Below are 21,911 nucleotides of genomic sequence, written 5' to 3' on the forward strand. Positions count from 1 at the left end.
AAACCAAGAGTCGGAAGCTCCACTGACTGAGCCACCCAGGTGCCCCGCAAACCCATTTTGAATGTCTGTTTTTCCAATACAGATTTTGCCTAACATCACAATGGAATATACTGTTGTATTTATCAGAGGCTTCCCTCTGTCACTTAATTCAGAAGATTTCCACGTCTCCCCTCCATCATAACAGCGCAGATAAAGATGAGGTTTGTAAATAGTATAAAAATAGAAAGATAGGAGCTCTGAGGAAAGAGTGATTGAAGTGTCAAAATAATCAAGAATAATGGATTTGGAGGCAACAAACGGAAACAGCTACTATGCCCCTTGCACTTGATGTGTTTTATCTCATTTAGTCTTCAAAATGATCTTGGAAAAGTTAGTTCCCAATTTTGCCGGTGAGGAAACTCAGAGAAGCCAAATGACTTGCTTAATGTCAGTGGTTAGGAGACCAAGGATCTGAACCCAGACCTGTTAACCATAAAGCCGTGTTACTTTGTTATAATCAATACACATGTACTCCAAGGAGCACAGTTTACGAATTGGGTTTGTGGGTGCATTCCAGGGGTGGCTGGCGCATCCTGAATGATACATATTTAGGAGTTTTGTGAGTTGATTCTTAAACCCAACCATTATTAAAAAGTATCCTATGTAAACTGAAATAAATGATACTCAAAGGTAATAAACACGCAACATTCCATAACTCCTTGGTGATTTTGCTGCCATTCTCTCATTATCTAGGCTCTTGAGGTGGTTTACGTCTATTGTGTCTGGATGGTGGAAATATTACAGAGGAGGATCCCACTAGTCACTCTTCCCAGCTCTGTGTTCATTGGAAAATTGAAATCGGCCATGGTGGGGGTATTTATGCCATGGAAATTGGCAAGCCCTTCCAATCAGACATTTTTCTCTCAAAAAGGCCAGCAGTTAAACTACGCCTCACTTCTGTCCTTGTGCTGAGCGTGCAGTTAAGGCAGAAGGGACCGAATGCATTGCTAATACCTCTCCAGATCCATGTTTCTATAAAATTACAAACACTACTTTCAAAGTGCTTTGCGGTATTTCTGACCCATTTTTTCTCTTCTGGTGTACATAATGAGTTAAAAGTAGCATGAATGGTATTTGAAAACCCATATGGTAGAGGCACCTGGGGGGTTGAGCACCTGACTCTTGGTTTTAGCTCAGGTCATGATCTCAGGGTTTGTGAGTTCGAGCCCTGCATTAGGCTCACTGCTGGTGTGGAGCCTGCTTGGGATTCTCTCTCTCTCCCTCTCACTCTGCCCCTCCCCTGCTCTATCTCTCTCTTAAAATAAATAAATAAACTTAATAAAAAAGAAAACCCATATGATAGCCAGTCATTTGTTATATTTTTCTATGTCTGTGGATAAAGTAAAGTGGATTGAGTGGGCCCTTTCTCCCCCGGTGCTACTCCAATTCGAAGCTACTTCTTCAAAGTAAAGGAGGAACAGAAAACAAGGAAATCTTGTTTATTTACTTATTTATATTTTCAATGCTTATTTAACAAGCAGGGGAGAGGCAGAGAGAACAGGAAACAGAGAATCCCAAGCAGGCTACACATTATCAGTGCGGAGCCTAATGTAGGGTCCAAACTCACAAACCATGAGACCATGATCTGAGCCAAAATCAAGAGTCAGACACAAACACTGGACCACTCAGGTGCCCCAAGAAAGGAAAGAAATCTTAAATCTGTTCACTTTGGGTTTTTTCCAGCATAAGGATAAAAAAAATATGGCAAAACTAAGCTTGATGACTAAAAAGAGAATTGGTTATCAAAACCGCAAACCTCCCGGAGCTGTTTTGGCCGGGCCTTCTGGCCAGTACGTGTGTGCACGCACACACACACACGCGCGCGCACACACACACGCACGCACACACACACGCGCGCGCGCACACACACACACACACACACAGACTGGCTTATGGATGTATTATGAAGCGGAACCGCATCTCAAGGGTGGTGATCACCTCTATCCCTCTGCTTGTACAGGGTAGCCTTCTTTATTAGTAGGTCAGAATTCCTCTGACTGTGCCTTCACGTCAGGCCTGTGATTCTCACAGTTCCTTTAGGTTTTGTGAAGGGCAGATAGTGAGAGGAACAGGCAGAAAAATGACGGAGGTTGTACATTAGGAAAGAGGACTTCAACTACCTCCATTTTGACTTCAGTATGACTTTTCTAACGGATTAAATTCTTTCCAGCTTATCTCCTAACTCAGGCAGAACGAGGGGTGGGCAAAGCACCCTGTGATAAGAAGGAAAGCACCCCCTCAAGCAACAAGGACCACCCAGAGCCAGCGAGACCCCGGTGACTGACCCCAAGACAATGGTCAGCCTGACCTGGACTGCCCACCTGCATGCCCCCCTGACCTTTGTCCCTCATGTTCCTGGCAGGAGCCTGGAAGTGTTTACCACTCTTTGAGACAGGCTTCGAATGCTTGGTGGCCTCACTGAAATGAATCCCTTTCCTGTGTCCCCTCCCCACTCCTCCCTGCTTCTGGGTTGTGCCAGCGGCTGGTGGCCCGACCTGAAGTGTTTGGGCCCCCTGGAGCCCGATGCTCTGGCACCCCTGCGCCCCGGTTACGGTCACGCAGTAGACATTACTGAGAACCTTTGCGCTTTGTTTGGGTTATGGTGCAAGTGACGAAGAATGCAGCTTGTGTCGCACCCACAGTAAACGCGAGACGTTTTGGGTACATTCGCTCACTCACAGAACAACACATGTCGGTGGTCAGACCCGCTGCCCACGGCCGCAGGAACGCGGCGAACGTGAGGCCTGAAGGGGGGAGCAGATTCCCAGGCAGGGTGCCAGCTGGGGCTGGCACTGCTGCATCTGGACCACGGTGAGGAAGGGCGTGTGGGTGCGGGGGACTGGGTTTTCAGACCTAGGACTCAGGGAGCAAGTGGCCTTCTGGGAGTCGCCTGTGTAGCGGAGCTGAAGCCTCGGAGGAGATGAACCCACTCCCTGAAGAGGGAAGACGAGAGGAGGGAGGAGGTGGAGAGGCCAGTTTGGGACTAAGACTGAAAGGGTTGGTGTAAGAGAAACCAAAAGACCGACTGACACTGAATCGCCACAGAGGCAGGAGGGAGGCCAGGAGACGCTCATAGAAACCAGTTATTTATAAATAAAAACTGTTTATTTATAAACTGTGCTGTCATCGAGGAGCCTGACATGGGACTGGAAGCCTCGAACCCCGAGATCATGATCTGAGCTGAAACCAAAAGTCAGAGGCTTAACCAACTGAGTCACTCAGGAGCCCTGGGAGGATTGCTTTTTAAAAAAGGACCGAGAGTCTCATAGCCTTGAATGTTCCCGAGAGGTCAACAAGAGTGAGTGCTGCTGGAACCCCGCCCCCCCCAACCCCGGATGATCACTGTGGAGGTCAAGGGCAGACCCAGGAAGAGATTTTCATGCAGTAACAAGGTGAGAAGCAGTCTGGAGGACTTTAAAGGCTCAGTGGGAAGAAGGAGAATGGACAAAGCACACGGAGAGCGCCCTTCAGACAAGTTTCCCTGTGAAGGGAGGAGTGTGGGAGGGGATATGAGGGAGAGAACTGTGACTCTAATGTTTATTTTTTTTTTTTTGAGAGAGAGCGAGTGTGGGGGCAGAAGGGCAAAAAGATAGGGAAAGAGAGAATCCCAAGCAGGCTCAGCTTGGAGCCCTATGAGGGGCTCAAACTCATGACCTGAGCTGAAATCAAGAGCCAGATGCTCAACCGACTGAGCCACCCAGGCGCCAGCAAAAGTGTGACTCTATCCAGGGTACACTGAAGATTGCAGAGAGGAGGAGGGTGGTCAGCAGGGAAGGGGGTGGGATTCAAAGCACAGGTGGTGGGATTATTTCCAGGAGAAGGACCACCCTTCCTTGTTGGAGAAATGAAGCCAACTGCAGGTCAGTGGGAAGGGAGCAAATCACTGACCAGTGACTTCTCTTTTCCTGGTGAGTGTGGAGGCAGGGGGTTCTGCAGAGAACACAGAGAGAGGTGGGTGAGGACAGGAGGGGTGTGCAGTCGGGGAGGGTGGGAGGAAGTGGAAGGTTTGGGGAGGGTGGAGAGGGTCCGAAATCTTCATTAGAACACAGGGTATCATAGTGGTACTAGGGTGCTGCTGAGCGATCATGGATTCAGAGGAATACTTGCGCTTTCTAAGTGTGAGACCTGGCAGGTGACCTCAGCTCTGGCCTTAGCTTGGGGCCATCTCACTGTACAGTCCCCAGAGCCCCAGTTCAGTTTCCAGTCTGTGTGAACAGAATTTTGGAATGTAATGCACAGTCCACAGTCCCATTTCAGTTCTCTCTTCTGTAACTTTGGATAACAGCACTTCCTTCATCTGCTTCTTCTGAGGGTTATTTGTAACCAGAAATAAGCACGTTCTAAGAGTGACCTGTTGCTAATGTCTGCCATGTTGTCGCTCAGACACATAAAGGTCTTTGTAGGAGGTACCACACTTTCATGAATATATAACTCTTACTTTAAAAAATCCCAATGCCAAATACCGAAGATGAGATTATAATTTGATACAATGTGGCTGGAAAGCCAACTTGCAGGAAGTATTCAAAGACTAAAATATTTACATTCTTGATGTAGTAAATTCCATGAGTCAAAATTGAAGATAATTAGACATTTAAAGATTGGTACACAAAGAAATTTCTCATTGCATTTACAAAGAAAAATACTAGAACTCAAAGGCCCAAACAATTTGTATGATGAACAACTATATTGCTATTCAACTTGGTAGGTGGTTAAGGTATATTTAATGTCATGGGAAATGCAAGTAAAATACTGTTAAGAAGAGAAAGCAGGCTATGGAATTGTCATTAGAGTGTGATCTCAGACACATAATAGAAATCGTTCATGAGACAAGGATTAAAGAAATTCCTTACACCAAAATACTAATGCGGTTGCCTCAGGGTGGTGAAATTATGAGCAGGACTGGCTTTAGGGGCACGTGACTTGCACAGCCTCATAGAATCCCTCACATAAACAAATCAGGGACTTAGTTTGATGTTCTGCTGTCACTGTCTTGAAATTTTAAGTAATTTTTGAGCAAAAGGCCCTATACCTTTTCTTTCCACGGGGCCCTGCAGACAATGCATCTGGTTCTAACTATAAGTACTTATTTTATTCTTAATACTTTTGGTATTTTTCAGTTTTTTAAAGTTTATTTATTCAAGGACCTCCTACACCTAACAAGGTGCTTGAACTCATGACCTCTGAAATCAAGAGTCGCCTGCTCTTCCAGCTGAGCCAGCCTGGTGCCTTGTTTTCGTATTTGTCATTTTTGAACAGTAGACATATATGCCCTATAAGTTCTGGAAGAAATTCATATTATGGAAATGTAAGGAGGCCCTAATAAATTGGTTAATTGCCCTTCCCCTGTTGTTGACAGTGCCGTATCTCAGTGCTTTCTGGAAATGCTTTCTGGATTATGCCATGTCACTTGAAAAGAAAAAGTGGCAAACTAAAAAACAATCAAATAAATATCTACTTAAATTTCTGGAGTTTGACTATGTTCATCTGTGTTTGATTTCCTCCAAACTGGTTTTCATCCCATTGCTACATGAAAAATCTTCCTAAATTTGTACCTAATCTTCATGGTATTAAATCCAATGGACATTTTCCCACCCAATAATCATCTTCATCGATGTCTCAGCGGTAAACAGTGCAACTGAACACTCACTCAATCCTTTAAAAAAAGCCAGTTGCCCTACTTTTTGTAAAAGGCTCCTACCTCCCTGGCTGATGGTGGCAGTCACTTCTACTCACGTTCTGTTTGGGTGACGAAGCTGATCCATTCAGAGGCCGTGCTGCCCACCTCGTTGTGGGCCACCACCCTCAGCTTGTATGTGGTGTAAGGCTGGAGGTCCCCAAGGCTGGCTGTCTGCCCCAGTCCCACGTACTTTGTCTCTGGGTGGCTGGATGTGCATGGAGGGACTAAATCCAGGGGGCAAGCCACATAGAGTTGAAGCTCATAGCTAGAACGAGAGAGCAAGCAATCAGATTAGCTTAACTTTCATTGAAAACGGGGTGTATTTTGTGAGGAGATGTTTGGTTTTCATGGACTATAAACTCTTTCAGGTTTCCACTTGTGGGATACTGCTCTCAAAAACACTTTACTGAATGCCGCTGGAAATGAGCGGCAGATGTAACCAGAGAAGTGATAAGAAAAGTCACATGTGTACACATGTTGCTGTCCAGCCAGCAACCAGCAATCCTTGTTGGGAGAGATAAGAGATTGCTCTCTTTTCAGAGAAGAGCAATAAAAGTGTTCTCCTCTGTTGAAAACAAAGAATATATATATACACATATATATATATGTGTATATATATATATATATTTAAATAAATAAAAACCAAACAGCATCTTTTGTTCCAGATTCTTTTAAGTGAAATCTCTCCTTTTTTTTTTTTTTCCAAACAGTGGTTTCTTACAGCATTTTAAATTAGATCAGGCAAATTCTGATTTAACTGCAGAAGTTTCTTATGTTCCAGCCGAGGCCCATAGAATGAATAATTCCAGGGAACCATAAGGAGGAGCATACTCTTTCAATGAATGCAAACACATTCATCATCTTTCTTATTTAAAGACAATGTGGTTGTTTGCTTTTCTATCATTAGCTGATTTTTGATTGAAACACTTTGCAGGGAACATAACACGTCAATTTATTTGTCTATTTTGCTCTAGGTATGTGTTCAGTAGGCAAGTCTTCGTTGGGCAGAGCTGGGTAGCTGTAAGTCTGTACGCATGTCTTACATTGGCTTATTCATCCTTCTGTTGGCTCACTACCTTTGAATGACACCGTTGGGGAACAGAGGACGACTCCACTGGAAGGAAGCTGCCCTTGAGGACAGTGTCTGGATTTGAGGAGAGGACAGTCCTGAGGGCGGAGCAGGATGAGTTCTCAGCTCTGCTGTTGGCCCTTTGCTACAACAATTGAAGCAAGTGCAGGCCTCCACCCCAATGGAGTATGTAGTGAAAGGCTGCAGGCCGTGAAGGGTCTGCTGGGTGGCCGTGCCTTCAGACAGCTGTAGAAAAACAGGATTCAAGGTGAGGAAGTGTCACAAATCACAGACAACAGATAAATGTTTGTCATGTATCCCACCTCCTACGAAGGGAGTGCCGTGCTGGGTCCCCTGGGAGATGCACTATGACATTTCGCACAGTATTTACCCTCAAGGAATTGCCAATCCAGTTGGAGAGGCATATCTTAAACATGTGGAAAATGTAATGGTATAATAGAAGTCAGGTAACAGGATAGAGATCACGAATCACAATATTATCACCATACAAAGATTAGAATATGGCCGAAAACACACAAAATATATTTTAAGTTTTTATTTAAATTCCAGTTAGTCAATATATAGTGTTATTTTAGTTTCAGGTGTACAATTTAGTGATTCAGTATTTCCATATGTCACCCGGTGCTCATCACAAGTGCCCTCCTTAGGCCTCATCACCTGTTTAGCCCATCCCCCCACCCACCTCCTCTCTGGTAACCATCAGTTTGTCTTCTAGCGTTAAGAGTCTGTTTCTTGGCTTGCCTCTCTCCTTTCCCCCATGATCATTTGTTTTGTTTCTTAAATTCTACATGTGAGTGAAATCACAAGGTATTTGTCTTTCTCTGACTCACTTATTTCACTTGGCATAATACTCTCTGGCTCCACCCATGTTGTTGTCAATGGCAAGACTTCATTCTTTTTTATGACCAAGTAATATTCTAGTGTGTGTGTGTGTGTGTGTGTGTGTGTGTGTGTGTGTGTGTACACCACATCTTTATCCATTCATCAGTTGATGGACATTTGGGCTTTTCCCATAATTTAGCTATTGTAGATAATGCTACTATACACATCGGGGTGCGTATATCTCCCTGAATGAGCATTTTTGTATCTTTTGGGCCAATACCTAGTAGTGCAATTGCTGGATTGTAGGGTAGTTCCATTTTTTAATTTTTTGAGAAACTTCCATACTGTTTTCCAGAGTGGCTGCACCAGTTTTGCATTCCCACTAACAGAAAACACACAAAATATTAATCAAATTCTGTGGCCCTCAGAATAATGTCTTTTCAAAAACAAAATCTGTATTTGAATTAGATTTCTAGTCAGTATTCACTAAGGTCCGTATTCTGCCATTGTTACCTGCATATGATTCAGGGGCCAAAAATTCCCTCAAATCCATGTCAGAGTGGGTATCCAAGAGCTTGAAAGTTCTTCTCTTCCTCAGAGGGTGTTGGCTTGTATGAAATATCATAGCCTTTTCCTTAACCATCTTTGTTGCATTATGAACCTTTTGGTTTATTTGGAGCACATATTTTATCTTATTGTGAATTCATTAAGAACTCTTTGAAACAAAAGAGTTCAGAAACTGGAAAATGAATTTCCACAGTGATACAAGCAACATATAATTAAGAAGAGTTATCTGCTATTTAAAAAATGCATACAATGCACTCCAAATATAAATTATTTTAGTTTATTATCATTTTATAACCATGGATAATCAAGAGTTGATTGTATTTACATCATCTATATTTATTGAATACGAAGCCCTGTAGAAAATATGCTAATATCCCTTTAACATTCAATAGGAGACCTCTCTCCTTGCAAGTTACTTTTTGAAATTGTGTTTCAATACCTGGCACTCTGGGTTCAGAGGATTTCTCCATATTTACCCAAATTCTTCCCTAAATTCCCTAATTTATAATATCATGGCGGGATCTGCACAACTTGTCCATGAGGGTCTTTTTTTTTTTTTTTTAACAAAGTGTCATAATCTACACTTATTCACGGGAAACACAAGAGTGGTGTTTACTGTGCAGCAGAGAAAAGGCCTCATCCCACTGGCTCTCAGGGTCTTTGTATAAATAATGAAGGGACCGAGTCTCATTAGTTATTAGGGTCCCATCAGCCAGTGGCTTTGCTAAAACACACAGTGGAAAATGATTTCTCTAAACTGTCCATTGTGTTTCCCCAAAGTGCCCCAAATGTGCCAAGAGAAAAACAGCGGAGCAAGAGTTGTGCTGGCCAGGCTGTCCTTCTCTCTCCCAAAGCGCTGGAACTTTCTTGAAGTCCCCAAAAGAAAGGTTGAGCTTTCAGTGTGTTAGACATTTGCTCATGCCAAAATGGGGATTCCAAGAATAGTCTTTACTCTATTTTTTCTTTCTCATATTAACATTTACACCACCAATAATCACCATTTGTTGACCCCTTGCTGTACGCCGTGACTTTTTTCTAATTAAATTAATTGTCACTCACGTCTTGGGTCTCTTATATTTGTGGAGTCTTTAATACCTTTAGCACTTCTCTCCCTGAACAGTTACATATTTTCTGTATGTTTCCTAACACTTTTTCTCAGATAGATCTTTGTGCTAAGTTCATCCTGGGCAATTGAGAACAGCTGGGTAAGAAAGAAGGGTCAAGGAGAAGAAAAGGCAAGGGCACCATAGTTTATTTTTAAAGAATCAACCAGCCCAGGGTTTTTGTTCTGAGTGCTCTGCTACTCACCACGGTCTCTGCCCCGCTGGTGCTGGAGAACAATCTGTAGAGACTGACGACTCCGTTTGGCCTCCCAGGGGCGCTGATGTTGACCACTGCTTGGGTGGAAGAGACTGTGTGGAACCTGGGGGCTCCGAGGCCTTCCGGGGGGGCAGGCCCAGTTCTACACCCCGTCCAGCTGCTGGGGGCCTTGCCTGCTGAATTCACTGCCCAGACCTCCAAAGAGAAATCAATAAGACCACTCAAAAGCAAGGTAGCCTCAAGCTGAAAGAAAAGTTGGCAACCCGGAGCAACCAAACAGGACAGAATGCTATATATTTTGATCTTGTAACTTTGTAATCACAGAAGAGGTCAGGTCCTTCCTCTTTTTCACCTTTGACCATTTGAACACAAAGGGGGATGATTAGGAGCCCTAATTTTAGAATGCAGCAGGCTGGTTTATGCCTAATAAGAAACCACTCATTTCTGTATGTGGGGTGTCAGCTTCTGCAACCTGAATGGATCTGCAGACTACATAAAACTCAGCAATTCTTAAACACGGTGCCCACCAAATCTGCATGAAAATTAAATTTTCCTTTCATCAAGGAGGGGATAAACATATGGAAGGATGTATAATCTTATTTATCAAGAACCATTTGTATAATTAAACACGAATATCCTAAAAGGTTGCCTTAGGTCGTCATTTGCATGAGTAAGTAATTTGTAGAATGTCAGGTACAATAGACAGAGTAGATGGATGTGTGAGTGTATAGGGTTAAATTAGGCCCAATAACAGCCAACTACACAGTGATCAATCAGAATGATAGATCTAAATGGCAATACAAGAAGACTATCTGTGTGTTTAGGAGTAAAGTATTCCTTAGTAAGCTTTCATGTTGTGCAAATCTAACTTCAGGAAATTTTCTTTCTCATTGTCTTCTATAATAGATAGATTATCTATTCTATCTATCACACTCTCTCTCTCTCTGTCTATCATCTATCTATCTATCTATCTATCTATCTATCTATCTATCATCTAATATATTTGCTCTGAGCTCTTAAAGCTTGGAAAATTTGTTTGATTCTATAGCATACATGTTCCAGGTATGCAGTGTTAAAAAAGCATGTAGAACATTCGAAATAGGAGATGCTTAGAAACAAACTGTAGAATACTCTGCAGTGAGAGTTTAGCTTTTCTTTTGTTCATTTTAATTTTCAATCAATAATATCTTCAAGAGAGTAAATATGGGAGAGACTTTTAGCAGTCAGGCCAAATCTTATTAATGTTTCCATGTGTCTTTTTTGGTGGCTTCCTTTGGAAAGGTAAAATTTCTGACGTTGACCTGCTCTCAGATTGCTGACAAATGCACCTCTGCAGTCCCTTGCTGAGGGGATTGCCAGAAGCCCCATTTTTATTTTTAATTTCTTAAATTGTTATTTTATTCTTTTATTTCAAAATTTTATTTAAATTGTAGTTATTTAACATATAAGGTAAAATTGGTCTCAGGGGTAGAATTTAGCAATTCCTCACTTACGTATAACACCCAGTGCTCATCCCAGCAAGTGCCCCATATTTGAAGAGACAACTAACTTCCTTACATAGCGGAACCTGCCCTTTTTAGACACATTTTCTCACTGTTTGTATAATAATCGCTCGCATTTGTGTAGACCCTACACTTTACAAAGCACTTTAATGTGTTATCTGACTTTGTCTTCATAATACAACTTTGTAGGGTGGCTAGAGAATGTGTTATTAGCCCCCTTTACTGGTGACAAAATTGAGCCTCTGAAAATGTCACTCTCTTGCTCTAGGTGATAGAAGTTTTAAGAGCTGAGACAAGAATTCGGCTCTCCGATAAACTCTTCTTTTTATGTTTATTTATTTATTTTGAGAGAGACAGAGACAGCGTGTGTGGGGAGGGGCAGAGAGAGAGGGAAAGGAGGATCTCAAGCAGGCCCTGCACTGTCAGCACGGAGTCCCATATGGGGCTCGAACTCATGAAACCGTGAGATCACAACCTGAGCCAAAAACCCAAGAGTAGGATGCCTAAAACTGCCTCTCCAATAAACTCTTTTATTGCTTTTTCCAATAAACCATGCTTTGGATTCTGTATGTCAGCCATCTGCTTAAGTCCGACACTCGGGACCATGAAAATCAAATGGCTCATTCATAGACAAAAATGTGCCGTCCTGGGTTAGGTAAAGTTAGTTTGCAAGGATAGATGGATGGGCCCAGGTTGTCTCAGGTGATGGAGGTTTATTTTCACAGGCACAGGGAGGTAGGGAGCAGCACACTGTCTTAGCAATGGGAGAACCACTTCCTGGAAACCAGACCCCAACAGCAGCTGCTCTGGTAGCCCCCTCTGAAGCGGCCCAGGCAGCCTTAGCAGAGGAAAACTAAGTATAAAGGTTATTGATGAAGAGGTCAGATTTCAGAGCTGATGAGAGAGTCCTTGACTCCTCAGTCAGCTCCAGACCAACCTCTTTAATGCAAATATCTGTCCCAGAGGTAGGGGAGAATGTTTCTTATTACATAAGGAGTGACAAAATTTGAAAAGAAAATGTTCTTGGGAAAGGAGTGCAAAATATGGTGTACATATTAATATGAAGTTCTTTCCCAAGAATAGGTCTCTTGGTGGTGATTTAAGGCATTAAGAGATAAACTGAGGCATATTAAAAAGTTTAAGGGTTTATTTGAGCAAAAAACAATTCTAACGGGGCAGCACCAAACCGGAAGTGACTAGGAGCAGTCGCCAACATAGGGAACGTGCAGAGCAAAGAAAGGAGATTATTTGATTAGCTACAGCCATTGTTCTTTGTGTTTTGATTTTGTGATCTTGAAGCATGTAGCAGCTTAGGTTTCGGTTTGTTTATGTAGACCTTCAAAGCATTAGAGCCACCTTAGACTAATGGCCTACTTGCTTAATTAAAGGGCATATAGAATTTTGATAGAGGTCACAATGCATGGGAAAGAAAACAGGGAGTAAAATAAAACTAGGTGTAATAAAATAAAAATTTAGCAAATTGCCAATTAATTACTGAGCACCAATAGGAGACAAGCTACAGGGTAGGTATGAGGATGTTGGAAAAAATGCAATAAGTATAATCCATAGGAAGTGGTTAGCATAGGGTCTGGCTTCAGATTATGAACATTCACTTTGCTTTCATTTTTTATGTAGATGTAGCATTATAAATACTATGAAGGCTTTTTAATGCAAGTGTTGTCAGGTAAAAACTAAACCTCATACTTTCCTGTGTTAGGTGAGTTTTTGCTGGGTAGAGTCCTAGTTCCAAACTGTGATTTAATCACAGTATTTTAAAACCTTGAGCCTCAGTATTATGGTGTTTCTGTGTATTTCTGTGGAAATATTCAGTTCTGAAAACTAGGCAATTTAAAATTCTCCATCACTAACTGGGAATGTGTGTAGGACTTAGTGTCTTTTTGTCTTTGACAGGAGACCTTCATAATATAGTGCTCTTTTTCTTAGTCTTTCTTTTTAGTATTCAATCAATTTGAGATCAAAATAGCATTCATATAAATCAACGTGTTTATGCAAAGCAGGAGCAGCCTATTTACATGAGCTACTCTGAAAATGAAAGCAGTTACAATGAAGAGAAAGCTGACTGAAATAATGAAGAATTATGGATTTCACAAAATTTGTACCACAAGGCAGTGTTTCTGTTATACAAAACCACCAGAAGAAGAGCAAAAAAGACACTGTCCATGGTATCATCTCTGTCTGTTGAAGTAAAAAGTCCTTTGGTCAAAAATCGCTGTGGCTTTCTGAGGATGCTCAGTGAAGCAGAAACAAAGGAACTGAAGTGTAATGGTCTAGGGTTCAGAATAAAAATACTAACAGATACGCTTATGTTTTTTACTGACAAACCAAGACCCCAGGATTTGGGTTCATCTTGGTAGGGTGTGAAGAAAGAAGCAGAGATCTTGCTTGGGAAATTTTGAGCAATATACTCTGATATTTTCATTTTAATGAAGCAACATAAAAATCAAGAAATAAAATAGCTTGTGAACATGGAGTTGCATACCATATCTCTCTCTATCTATTATATCTATCATTTATCTAATCCATCCATCCATCCATTACTGCCTAGTTACCTACTTTTTACCTAACTGACAAGCCACTCCATCTGGTTTGCGTCTCAAGATTTCCTGACATGATCATAGGGTATATTAATGTGGGCTTTTACTGTGTGGGCTGCTCATAGAAAAGAAGAAATATATTTATGCGATGAGAGCCAGTAAGGCTTATGAATTACAAGGTCAAGTGATACAAAGTAAGGATACTCTTGGGGCGCCTGAGTGGCTCAGTTGGTTAAGAAGCCAATCCTTTGTTTCAGCTCAGGTCATGATCTCACAATTTGTGAGTTCAAGCCCTGCAATGGCTGTGTACTCAAAATGTGGAGCCTGCTTGGGATTCTCTCTCTCCCTCTCTCTCTGCTCTTCCCCTGCTTATGCTCTCCATCTCTCTCAAAATAAATAAACTTTAAAAAAAGTAAAGATACTTTTCATTTTTTATTTATTCAGAATATCTTTATTTCTGCAGTATCCAGCTGAAAATATTTATTATTTTATAATTTAAAAAAGATGAGGGGCTCCTGGGTGGTTCAGTCAGCTGAAGGTCTGACTTGATTTCAGCCCAGGTCATGATCTCATGGTGCCTGAGTTCGAGCCCCATATCAGGCTCTGGACTGACAGCATGTAACCTACTCAGTATTTTGCTTCCCTTTGGCTCTTTCCCTTCTCCTCTTGCTCTATCTCTCTCAATACCAATAAAATATAAACTTAAATAAAGATGATTACAGTTTTCACTAAAACAATTGGTTATTTGTGTTTAGTGAACACTTGTGCACACACACACAGACACACACACACACTCATAACTGTGAGAGTTAGGAACCTCCCAATGAAGATCTGTGAAAAAGGAGAGCTGGTTGAACTAGGGTGTTCTCTTCTCTAAGGTTTTGACTGTATCCATGACAAGAGTTATAATGTAACTCAACAATTTGGATAAAAACAAAATAAAACCATTTAACCACAAATTCGATAACTGACTACAAAAATAGTCGATTAATTTTGGTTCCTATTTCTATTTTCAATCTAATTTAAAAACCTAGTTTGTTACTATTACCATCTTTATGTTATTATTCATTAAAGAAACGAAATTGTTCTTTTATTTACTCCCCTCAACCAGTACTAATGACTGTACTTGCCTTAAAAAATTTCAATTACCTTAAGTGTCAACATCTGCTGCCAGGCTGCCACAATCCCATTGCTGTGGAAACAATGGGTTTAATTGTTTCCTCTCTATTTAAAACTGCCTCCTGGAAATCTCCCATTAGAGAGCGCTTTGTCAAATGTGTTCCTGGGTCGCGATCATCAAAATCATTCTTGGGTACCTACATTAGTGTTTGTGGTGAAAGGACCTTAGAACTTGCCTTTTCAAAACATTTCCAAGTGATCCTTGTGCCCAATCTTGTTTGAGAAATACAGAGGGCTATTCTTTATGGAACCAGGAACAGATATTAGACCCTATATACATTCTTTTGTTGATGTTGTTTATTTATTTTTGAGACAGAGTGAGACAGAGCACGAGCAGGGGAGGGGAAGAGAAAGAGGGAGACACAGACTCTGAAGCAGGTTTCAGGTTCTGAACTGTCAGCACAGAGCTCGATGTGGGGCTCGAACTCATGAACTGCAAGATCATGACCTGAGCCAAGGTTGGATGCTTAACTGATTGACCCACCCAGGTGCCCTGGCACTATATGCATTCTTAAATTTCTACTCATATGATGTCAGTTTAGAGTTGTACTTTGCATTTCTATTGTCATTACCTTCAGCTATTCAAAAAAGCATGAAGCATCTATCTGAATATGTTATGGCTGCAATCATCATTGAGTTTATGACAGTGGCCATGATTCCAAACAGAACCAGAGTTCATTAGCTTTGGAGAAGGAACATTTGCGACCTAGTTTTCACTCCAGGTGTAAATTTCTTGAAACCTCGATATTTCTGGGGTTTGTTGGATCTATTTTTCCCTTGCAGCCCAGATGAATATTATTCTAAATGTTCCCAATTCCTCTCAACACATTTCTCCTTTTAATTTGATTCCAGAAGGGAGGCAAGAATCTGTGAACAGAAGCGTTTGTAATAAGTTTTGTAAAAGAGACAGAGACAGGGCCACAGCTCTGCAGAGGACAGAGAAAAGGGGAGACAGATCTGAAATGGTAGCTGGTGGGGTGCGTGCATGACTGTGCTGGTTATTCCTTAGCCTTATTACTATACTTAACTGTTAAGTAGTTTTCATGTCAGTGCTTTGTCTTACCCAACTGTTCATAGCTTTCCAAAGTAACATTCCTTAGGAGTGATATTTTCCTAGTCTTTTTTTAAAATGTTATTTCTGAGAGGGAGAGAGAGAGAGAGAGTGAGCGAGCGAGCATGAGGGGGGCAGGCAGGGAGAGAGGGGAACAGGGGATCCGAAGTGGGCTCTGCACTGACATCAGTGCGAAAGACGCAGGGCTTGAACCCATGAACCATGATATCATGACCTGAACCGAAGTCAGATGCTCAACAGACTGAACCACCCAGGCGTCCCTCCAAGTACAGTCTTTATGCAAAGAGAAATTATTAGTGTAAATCTCCAGGGATTTCTTGATGTGCTTTTCCTTTATTGTATCATAAACATTTTCCTAAATTGTAAAAATATTTTATGATTCTTTTGGCTAAGAGACCATCATGCTACAAGTGTTATGAAACCCAAGAGAACGGCTTAGTGATATTGATGATACTGTTAGCACACAGTTGATGCCTATTTTCTATACAAAAATGGAATGCAGGAACAACCGTATTCGGCCAGTGACCTTTCACAAAAAACTTCTAATCTGTTGACTCCTAACGTGAGTCACAGTGAGCGCCTTAGCCCTTAGAGCAATTTGAGATTTTGCACTTTTTTCCAGGCTACTTATTATAAGAGTTATATTATAACTGTTACTCTCAAAGGATTAAGATATGGAGGCATTTTTGAGTTCTCTGCAACTTCTGTGATATCCTGTAACATGCTTCTTTGTGGAATAATGACACTTTTTGATGAAACAAAATGATTTCAACAATACTGATGATGTATTCCTATTGAACAGAACTAGGGAAGCAACATCATTCTTTATAAAACTAGAGAATATGAATATATCTTGTGACAATTCACATCGGAGATAAACAAGAACCTGACATGAATGGCCATGCCAGTAATTAATAAGTAGAGTAAATAGGTTGCATGTTAACAGACAAACAATTAAATTATTTGTTTCCTAGGGGCATGTAATGAGATTGTTATCATATTCCCATGAGGGAGACAAATAGATATTAAAAAGGTCTTTCCAATACCTGTATTGGCAAAGGCCAACGGCTAATTCAATAGATTCGATCAAAACCCCCACTTCCTTCACTGCTCCTGATTTATGACTTTGGTTGAAGTTAGTCATCACTCATTGCAGTTTGTTCTCTACTGCTCATAAATTATGCCTCATAAATAAAAAGATACAATCAAGGAAATCATATCAATTCATCTACAACCTTGGAGTCTATTTTCCCATGGCACTTACACTAATGCCTTTTTAAAGGGTAGCCTGTCGTGGGTTTTGAATATGTTTGAATAGCAATATGCCAAAATGGGCTTTGCCAGAACTGTGGTGAGAGAGACTCATGGCTAAAATGAGAAGGCAATAAATCTGAAATTACCTGATTACAAGATTATTTTATTTCACAAGGAGTCCTGCAGGCGATAAAGGAACAGCTTGCTGAAAAGCTCTGTGTAGCCATCTATTTAACTCTCTATCTATCTGATTTTCTTTCATCATCAAATGGACTTTTTCAGCATCTCTGTTTGCACGAGACTTTACCGGCTACATTAGAGTTATACTTTTACAGATATTGTCTCTGCATTCCAAGATCCTTTCATCTAAAGCACTTTGGATCAGGCAAGATGGAACATGATTTTAATTGAATTCTGGAACCCAGGGGAGGCAGGGTACCACAAGACACTGTCATCCTTTCTACTGCTACTTTTGAAATTCAGAGATGTGAAGCTACTAAAGAAATTATAAGACATTTTCCTTGCTAAAAATGGGTGCTTCCTGTCACTGCTGCATAGCATACTGCCTTGTTCTTTGGAGTCACTCAATAAATATGAATACGTGAATACGAGGGAGGGAAAGCTGGCTTCAATGATAGTAGGAATTCCTAAAATTAGCCTCAATTTGATTTTAGTAATAAGAAGGAGAATTTGGAATTTATCACACACTACTTTTTATTGCTTCTATCTGCTCTCCCTGAGAGAAAACAGGAGCCCAGTTCTGTCCAGCTCTCACGGAGGATACATAAAAGTAATTAATGGGTTCATTGAACACTTGCACTTTTAGAATTGTACTATATATACTAATTTATTTCATCCTCCCAACAATCCTATCAGGTGAGTATTGTTATTACCACTGTTTTGCATGAGGAAATGGAGGCACAGAAAAGTTTCTGCAACTTGGAAGTGCTAGGGCCGGGCTTCCAGTAGAGCAATGTGCTGGAAAAGCTCAAACTCCTGATCTTTTTCTACATAAGGCCACTGAAGGAAGACCTGGGCACATCTTCCCTGCTCTGGAACTGTCATAGAGCCTGACAGTTTCTGAGACGGACTGTTTCTGTGGAGAGCAGCCTCAGAATGAGACAGTGGGAATTATGACAAACATCATGGCATCCATCCCTGCTGCCACTTATCACATTTTAACACTATTGAATGTTAGATAGAGGCCAACTATATTCACATACCTTCCATACTGCTCCAAATGTATGTAAAGGGAGTGAAATTGCAGTAGGCTAACTAAAATAATGATACCCTACTGATATCACATTGGAAACATAACACTTTCTGCACAATAGTTGCTTCGGTAAGCTAAGATCACAATCACCAAATATGAATAACATTTTTGGAAATGACAGTCTAGTTAACTAGGAGAGATTATTTAATCATCCATTAATTCAACAGATATGGATTGAGCCATCTACATGCCCAACACTGTTCTATGAGGGATACAACAGTGAACAAGGTTGGAGTAGACTTCGTGGTGGGGACAGGCAGTAAGTACACAAAAGGAATAGGGAATACCTGCTAGAAAGGAAATAACTTATAGTATGAATTATATAAGATATAAAAATATAGCAAAGAACAGCACCAGGAGGTGCTCTCAGGAGATGATAATCAAGCTGGAATGCTAATGGCAAAAGGAGGCCACCAGGTGAAGATACAGGGGGAAAACACTCTGGGCAAAAGAACACGTGCAAAGGCCCTGAGGCGGGATTCTCTAGAAGGCTGGTGTGGCTGAGCTTAGTGAGTAAGGGCCAGAAAGCAATGAGATGAAGAAAGAAGTGGGTAAATGAAAGCCTCTCTTGAACCAGAGAGGAGTTTGCATTTTGTGGGAAGCCAAGGGAGCATTCCCAGGAGGGATCTGACTTGATCTGATTTACATTTCATAGAAATAACTGAGTATTGATGACTTTTTATGAATTTATCTATTAAATTTTAATTTCACATGTGGGTGACAATGCCCTGGCCTTTAAATTAACTTGTTTAAAGTTTATAGCCACCCTACAAACGTAGGTCTTTTCACCCAATTTTATGGGTAAGAGGCTTAGAGGTTTTATTTATTTAGAAACATCGTTTTAATGTTTGTTTATTTTTGAGAGAGAGAGAGAAACAGAGTGTGAGCAGGGGTGGGAGAGAGGCAGAGATAGAGGGAGATACAGACTTGAAGCAGGCTCCGGGCTCTGAGCTGCCAGCACAGAACCTGATGTGGAGCTCGAACTCACAAACCAGGAGATCATGACCTGAGCCAAAGTCGGATGCTTAACCGACTGATCCACCCAGGCACTCCAGGCTTAGAGGTTTTAAATTAAATTACTTGCTGAGACTACAGAGCCAGTGAATCCTGCAGCCCAGATTACAATCTAAATCAGTTTATCTTTGCAGGGTCAAGAGTTCATGTCCCTGATGGGGGTGACTTGAAGAAGCTGTGGATCAGCAGAACAATTACTGGAGTTGGTCTGAGTTATGACTCTGCCTTTTTTTTTTTAGGTAACTTGCACAGTCCTCCAGGCTTCTGATTATACAGAAGGGAGAGCAATACCTGTCTCACAGGACCACTGAGATTTATGTGGGAAAATGTTTCTGCAGAGTTCCGAGGAATGGGTTGGTGATAAGTATTTATAATAATAATATAAATAATATAATACAAGTAAATAATATAAATAAAATAATAGAAGATAATAATATAAATAAATTCAATAAATATAATATAAATATAATAATAATATGAATATAATAATATTTATAAATATCTTATCAAGATTTTGAAAGCCCCAGAGCTGTTTACACATGCAATTTGGAACAACCATGGGGTGAGTTTAAGGACACAGTCTTTGGAACCTGAATCTCAAGTTCAAATTCAAGTTCCTTGACTAACCTACTATATCTTGGGGCATGGTAACTAATCACACAATGCATCAGATTTCTAAATATTATTATTAGTAATAGCTCTTATTTTTAATGGTTGGGGCTCCTGGATGGCTCAGTCGGTTGAGTGTCTGGCTTCGGCTCAGGTCATGATCTCACGGTTCGTGGATTTGAGCCCTGCATTGGGCTCTGCGCTGACAGCTAGCTCAGAGACTGGAGCCTGTTTCAAATTCTGTGTCTCCCTCTTTCTGACCCTCCCCTGCTTGCACTGTCTCTGTCTGTCTCTCAAAAATAAATTTAAAAAATCAAATGATTGTTCTAATGGATACATGTAAAGCTCTTAACATAGTGCATAGCAAGCACTAAAAATATTAATGATTTTTATATTATTTGTGTGAAAATGTAGGAGAGAGGGATTTGATGGCTTGGAGGAGAACGTGGGACTAAGTAGCAATTCTGTAACTCATTTCTGGGTTCCATTAGGCTGCGTTTGGATCAACTGTACATCTGAGAATACTTCAGAGCATTAGGAGCTCAGGCTATATCTCTGTGTGTGTTTTTTCAGGTACCTCTCTGCTCTAAAATTTTGAGGGTTAGAACAAATGAAAGCGTGGATTTTGAGAAATATTGTTCCTAGATAAAAATTTGCATATTGGATGGCATTCTCTAGTTTGCATTATTATCCATTAAAATTTCTTAAAAGCATCCCAGATTCTAAGCAAAAGGAAACATGGAGCAATTCGTTGGATTCTTCAGAGACAATTTGATCTCCGGTTCCCAGTACATGCCACAGGCACCAAAGAGAGAACTGCACAGTTTCCAAGCTGCTTTTAGGCATCTTAGTAATGATCAGATCCATCAGCAGATAGATAAATCAATTCACAAGAGAGAGTCTCAACCGTCTTCTTAAAGATTTCAATTGAAGGCACGTGATTTACTTAAGCATCTTAACGTCTTTGTTTCTACCTGTAGATTTGATGGCTTCATATAGACCAAGACATTTATTTAGAATTTAATGGAAATATACCATCAGTCCAAGTACTTAAGTGCAATCCTCCTTAAGCCTTCAGATTTACTTAGTGTTTTATCAATAATCATGGAGTGGCGAGCCAAAGCTTGCTGGTGATCCTCTGGCCTGGGAAGGATTCTTCGTCACATACTGAGCGAGAAGCAGCACCAATCTGAGGTATGGGGGATCCATTCTCTGCCCTGCTCTGTGTGCTGGGAAGTGACCACAGACTGCCTTAGGGATTTTATCCTCCCTCTGGCTTCTTTCCAGTTGGATTTGACCAAAGGAAGGAGAATTCAGGTTTTTAATTTCTCCTGATCCCTGTCTTTGGCACCCCCGATGGACAAGGTTGTGTGCTTTCTCTGTGGTCTCAGCTTCTATGGGGCGGCCCCTCCTTACTGGCTTAGCATTTGCAGGGTTCTGGGATGGCTTCTTCCCTTTAGGACTCACAGGTAATAGCTTCTGGCTTTTGCTAGTCCCTGGGTACTTTAGCATCCCTTGTTGATTCTCTTAATCCTGCCTACACATCCATAAATAGCCTTTTCATTTAATTCTCTTCAAAGGCCCCTCTGAGTATACCATCTGTTTCCTGCTGAGATCCTGACATCGGGGAGAACATTTCCAAATCTGACACAGGCACCAATAACAACGGGTGGGCTGAGATTGGCCTTTGATCATAATAAGCATGGAGAGATTGGAAATACTTTTTTGAGAGACTGAAGAAATAGAGGAATAGTGCCTCCTCATGTCTGCATGGAATGATTTCAGTCAAGGACCACCTGTGCTCCTCAAGCCCATCGGGCCAGAAAGTGTAGTCGGAGGAGCCAGGAGAGTTTGGTGTGAAAATCGTGCTGTCCTGAAGATAAGGCATCCTCTGTTTCTCCTTGTTTCTGCTGACCACCACTCAGATCTTTCAAATAT

General features: G+C 41.2%; 1 protein-coding gene across 1 annotated transcript in view; it reads right to left on the reverse strand.

The window, feature by feature from the left end:
* The window catches only part of USH2A (usherin), a 697,677-nt gene that overhangs the window by 15,347 nt on the left and 660,419 nt on the right, over positions 1-21,911 (reverse strand). Inside the window, exons 65-68 of the mRNA XM_029933401.1 lie at positions 9,504-9,710; positions 6,793-7,031; positions 5,773-5,981; positions 2,756-3,028 (exon numbers count right to left, since the gene is read on the reverse strand). Of these exons, the coding sequence (XP_029789261.1) occupies positions 2,756-3,028; positions 5,773-5,981; positions 6,793-7,031; positions 9,504-9,710 (928 nt within the window). The remainder of the gene's footprint in view (positions 1-2,755; positions 3,029-5,772; positions 5,982-6,792; positions 7,032-9,503; positions 9,711-21,911) is intronic.

Source organism: Suricata suricatta, chromosome 3 (assembly GCF_006229205.1).
Source record: "Suricata suricatta isolate VVHF042 chromosome 3, meerkat_22Aug2017_6uvM2_HiC, whole genome shotgun sequence".
NCBI lineage: Eukaryota > Metazoa > Chordata > Mammalia > Carnivora > Herpestidae > Suricata > Suricata suricatta.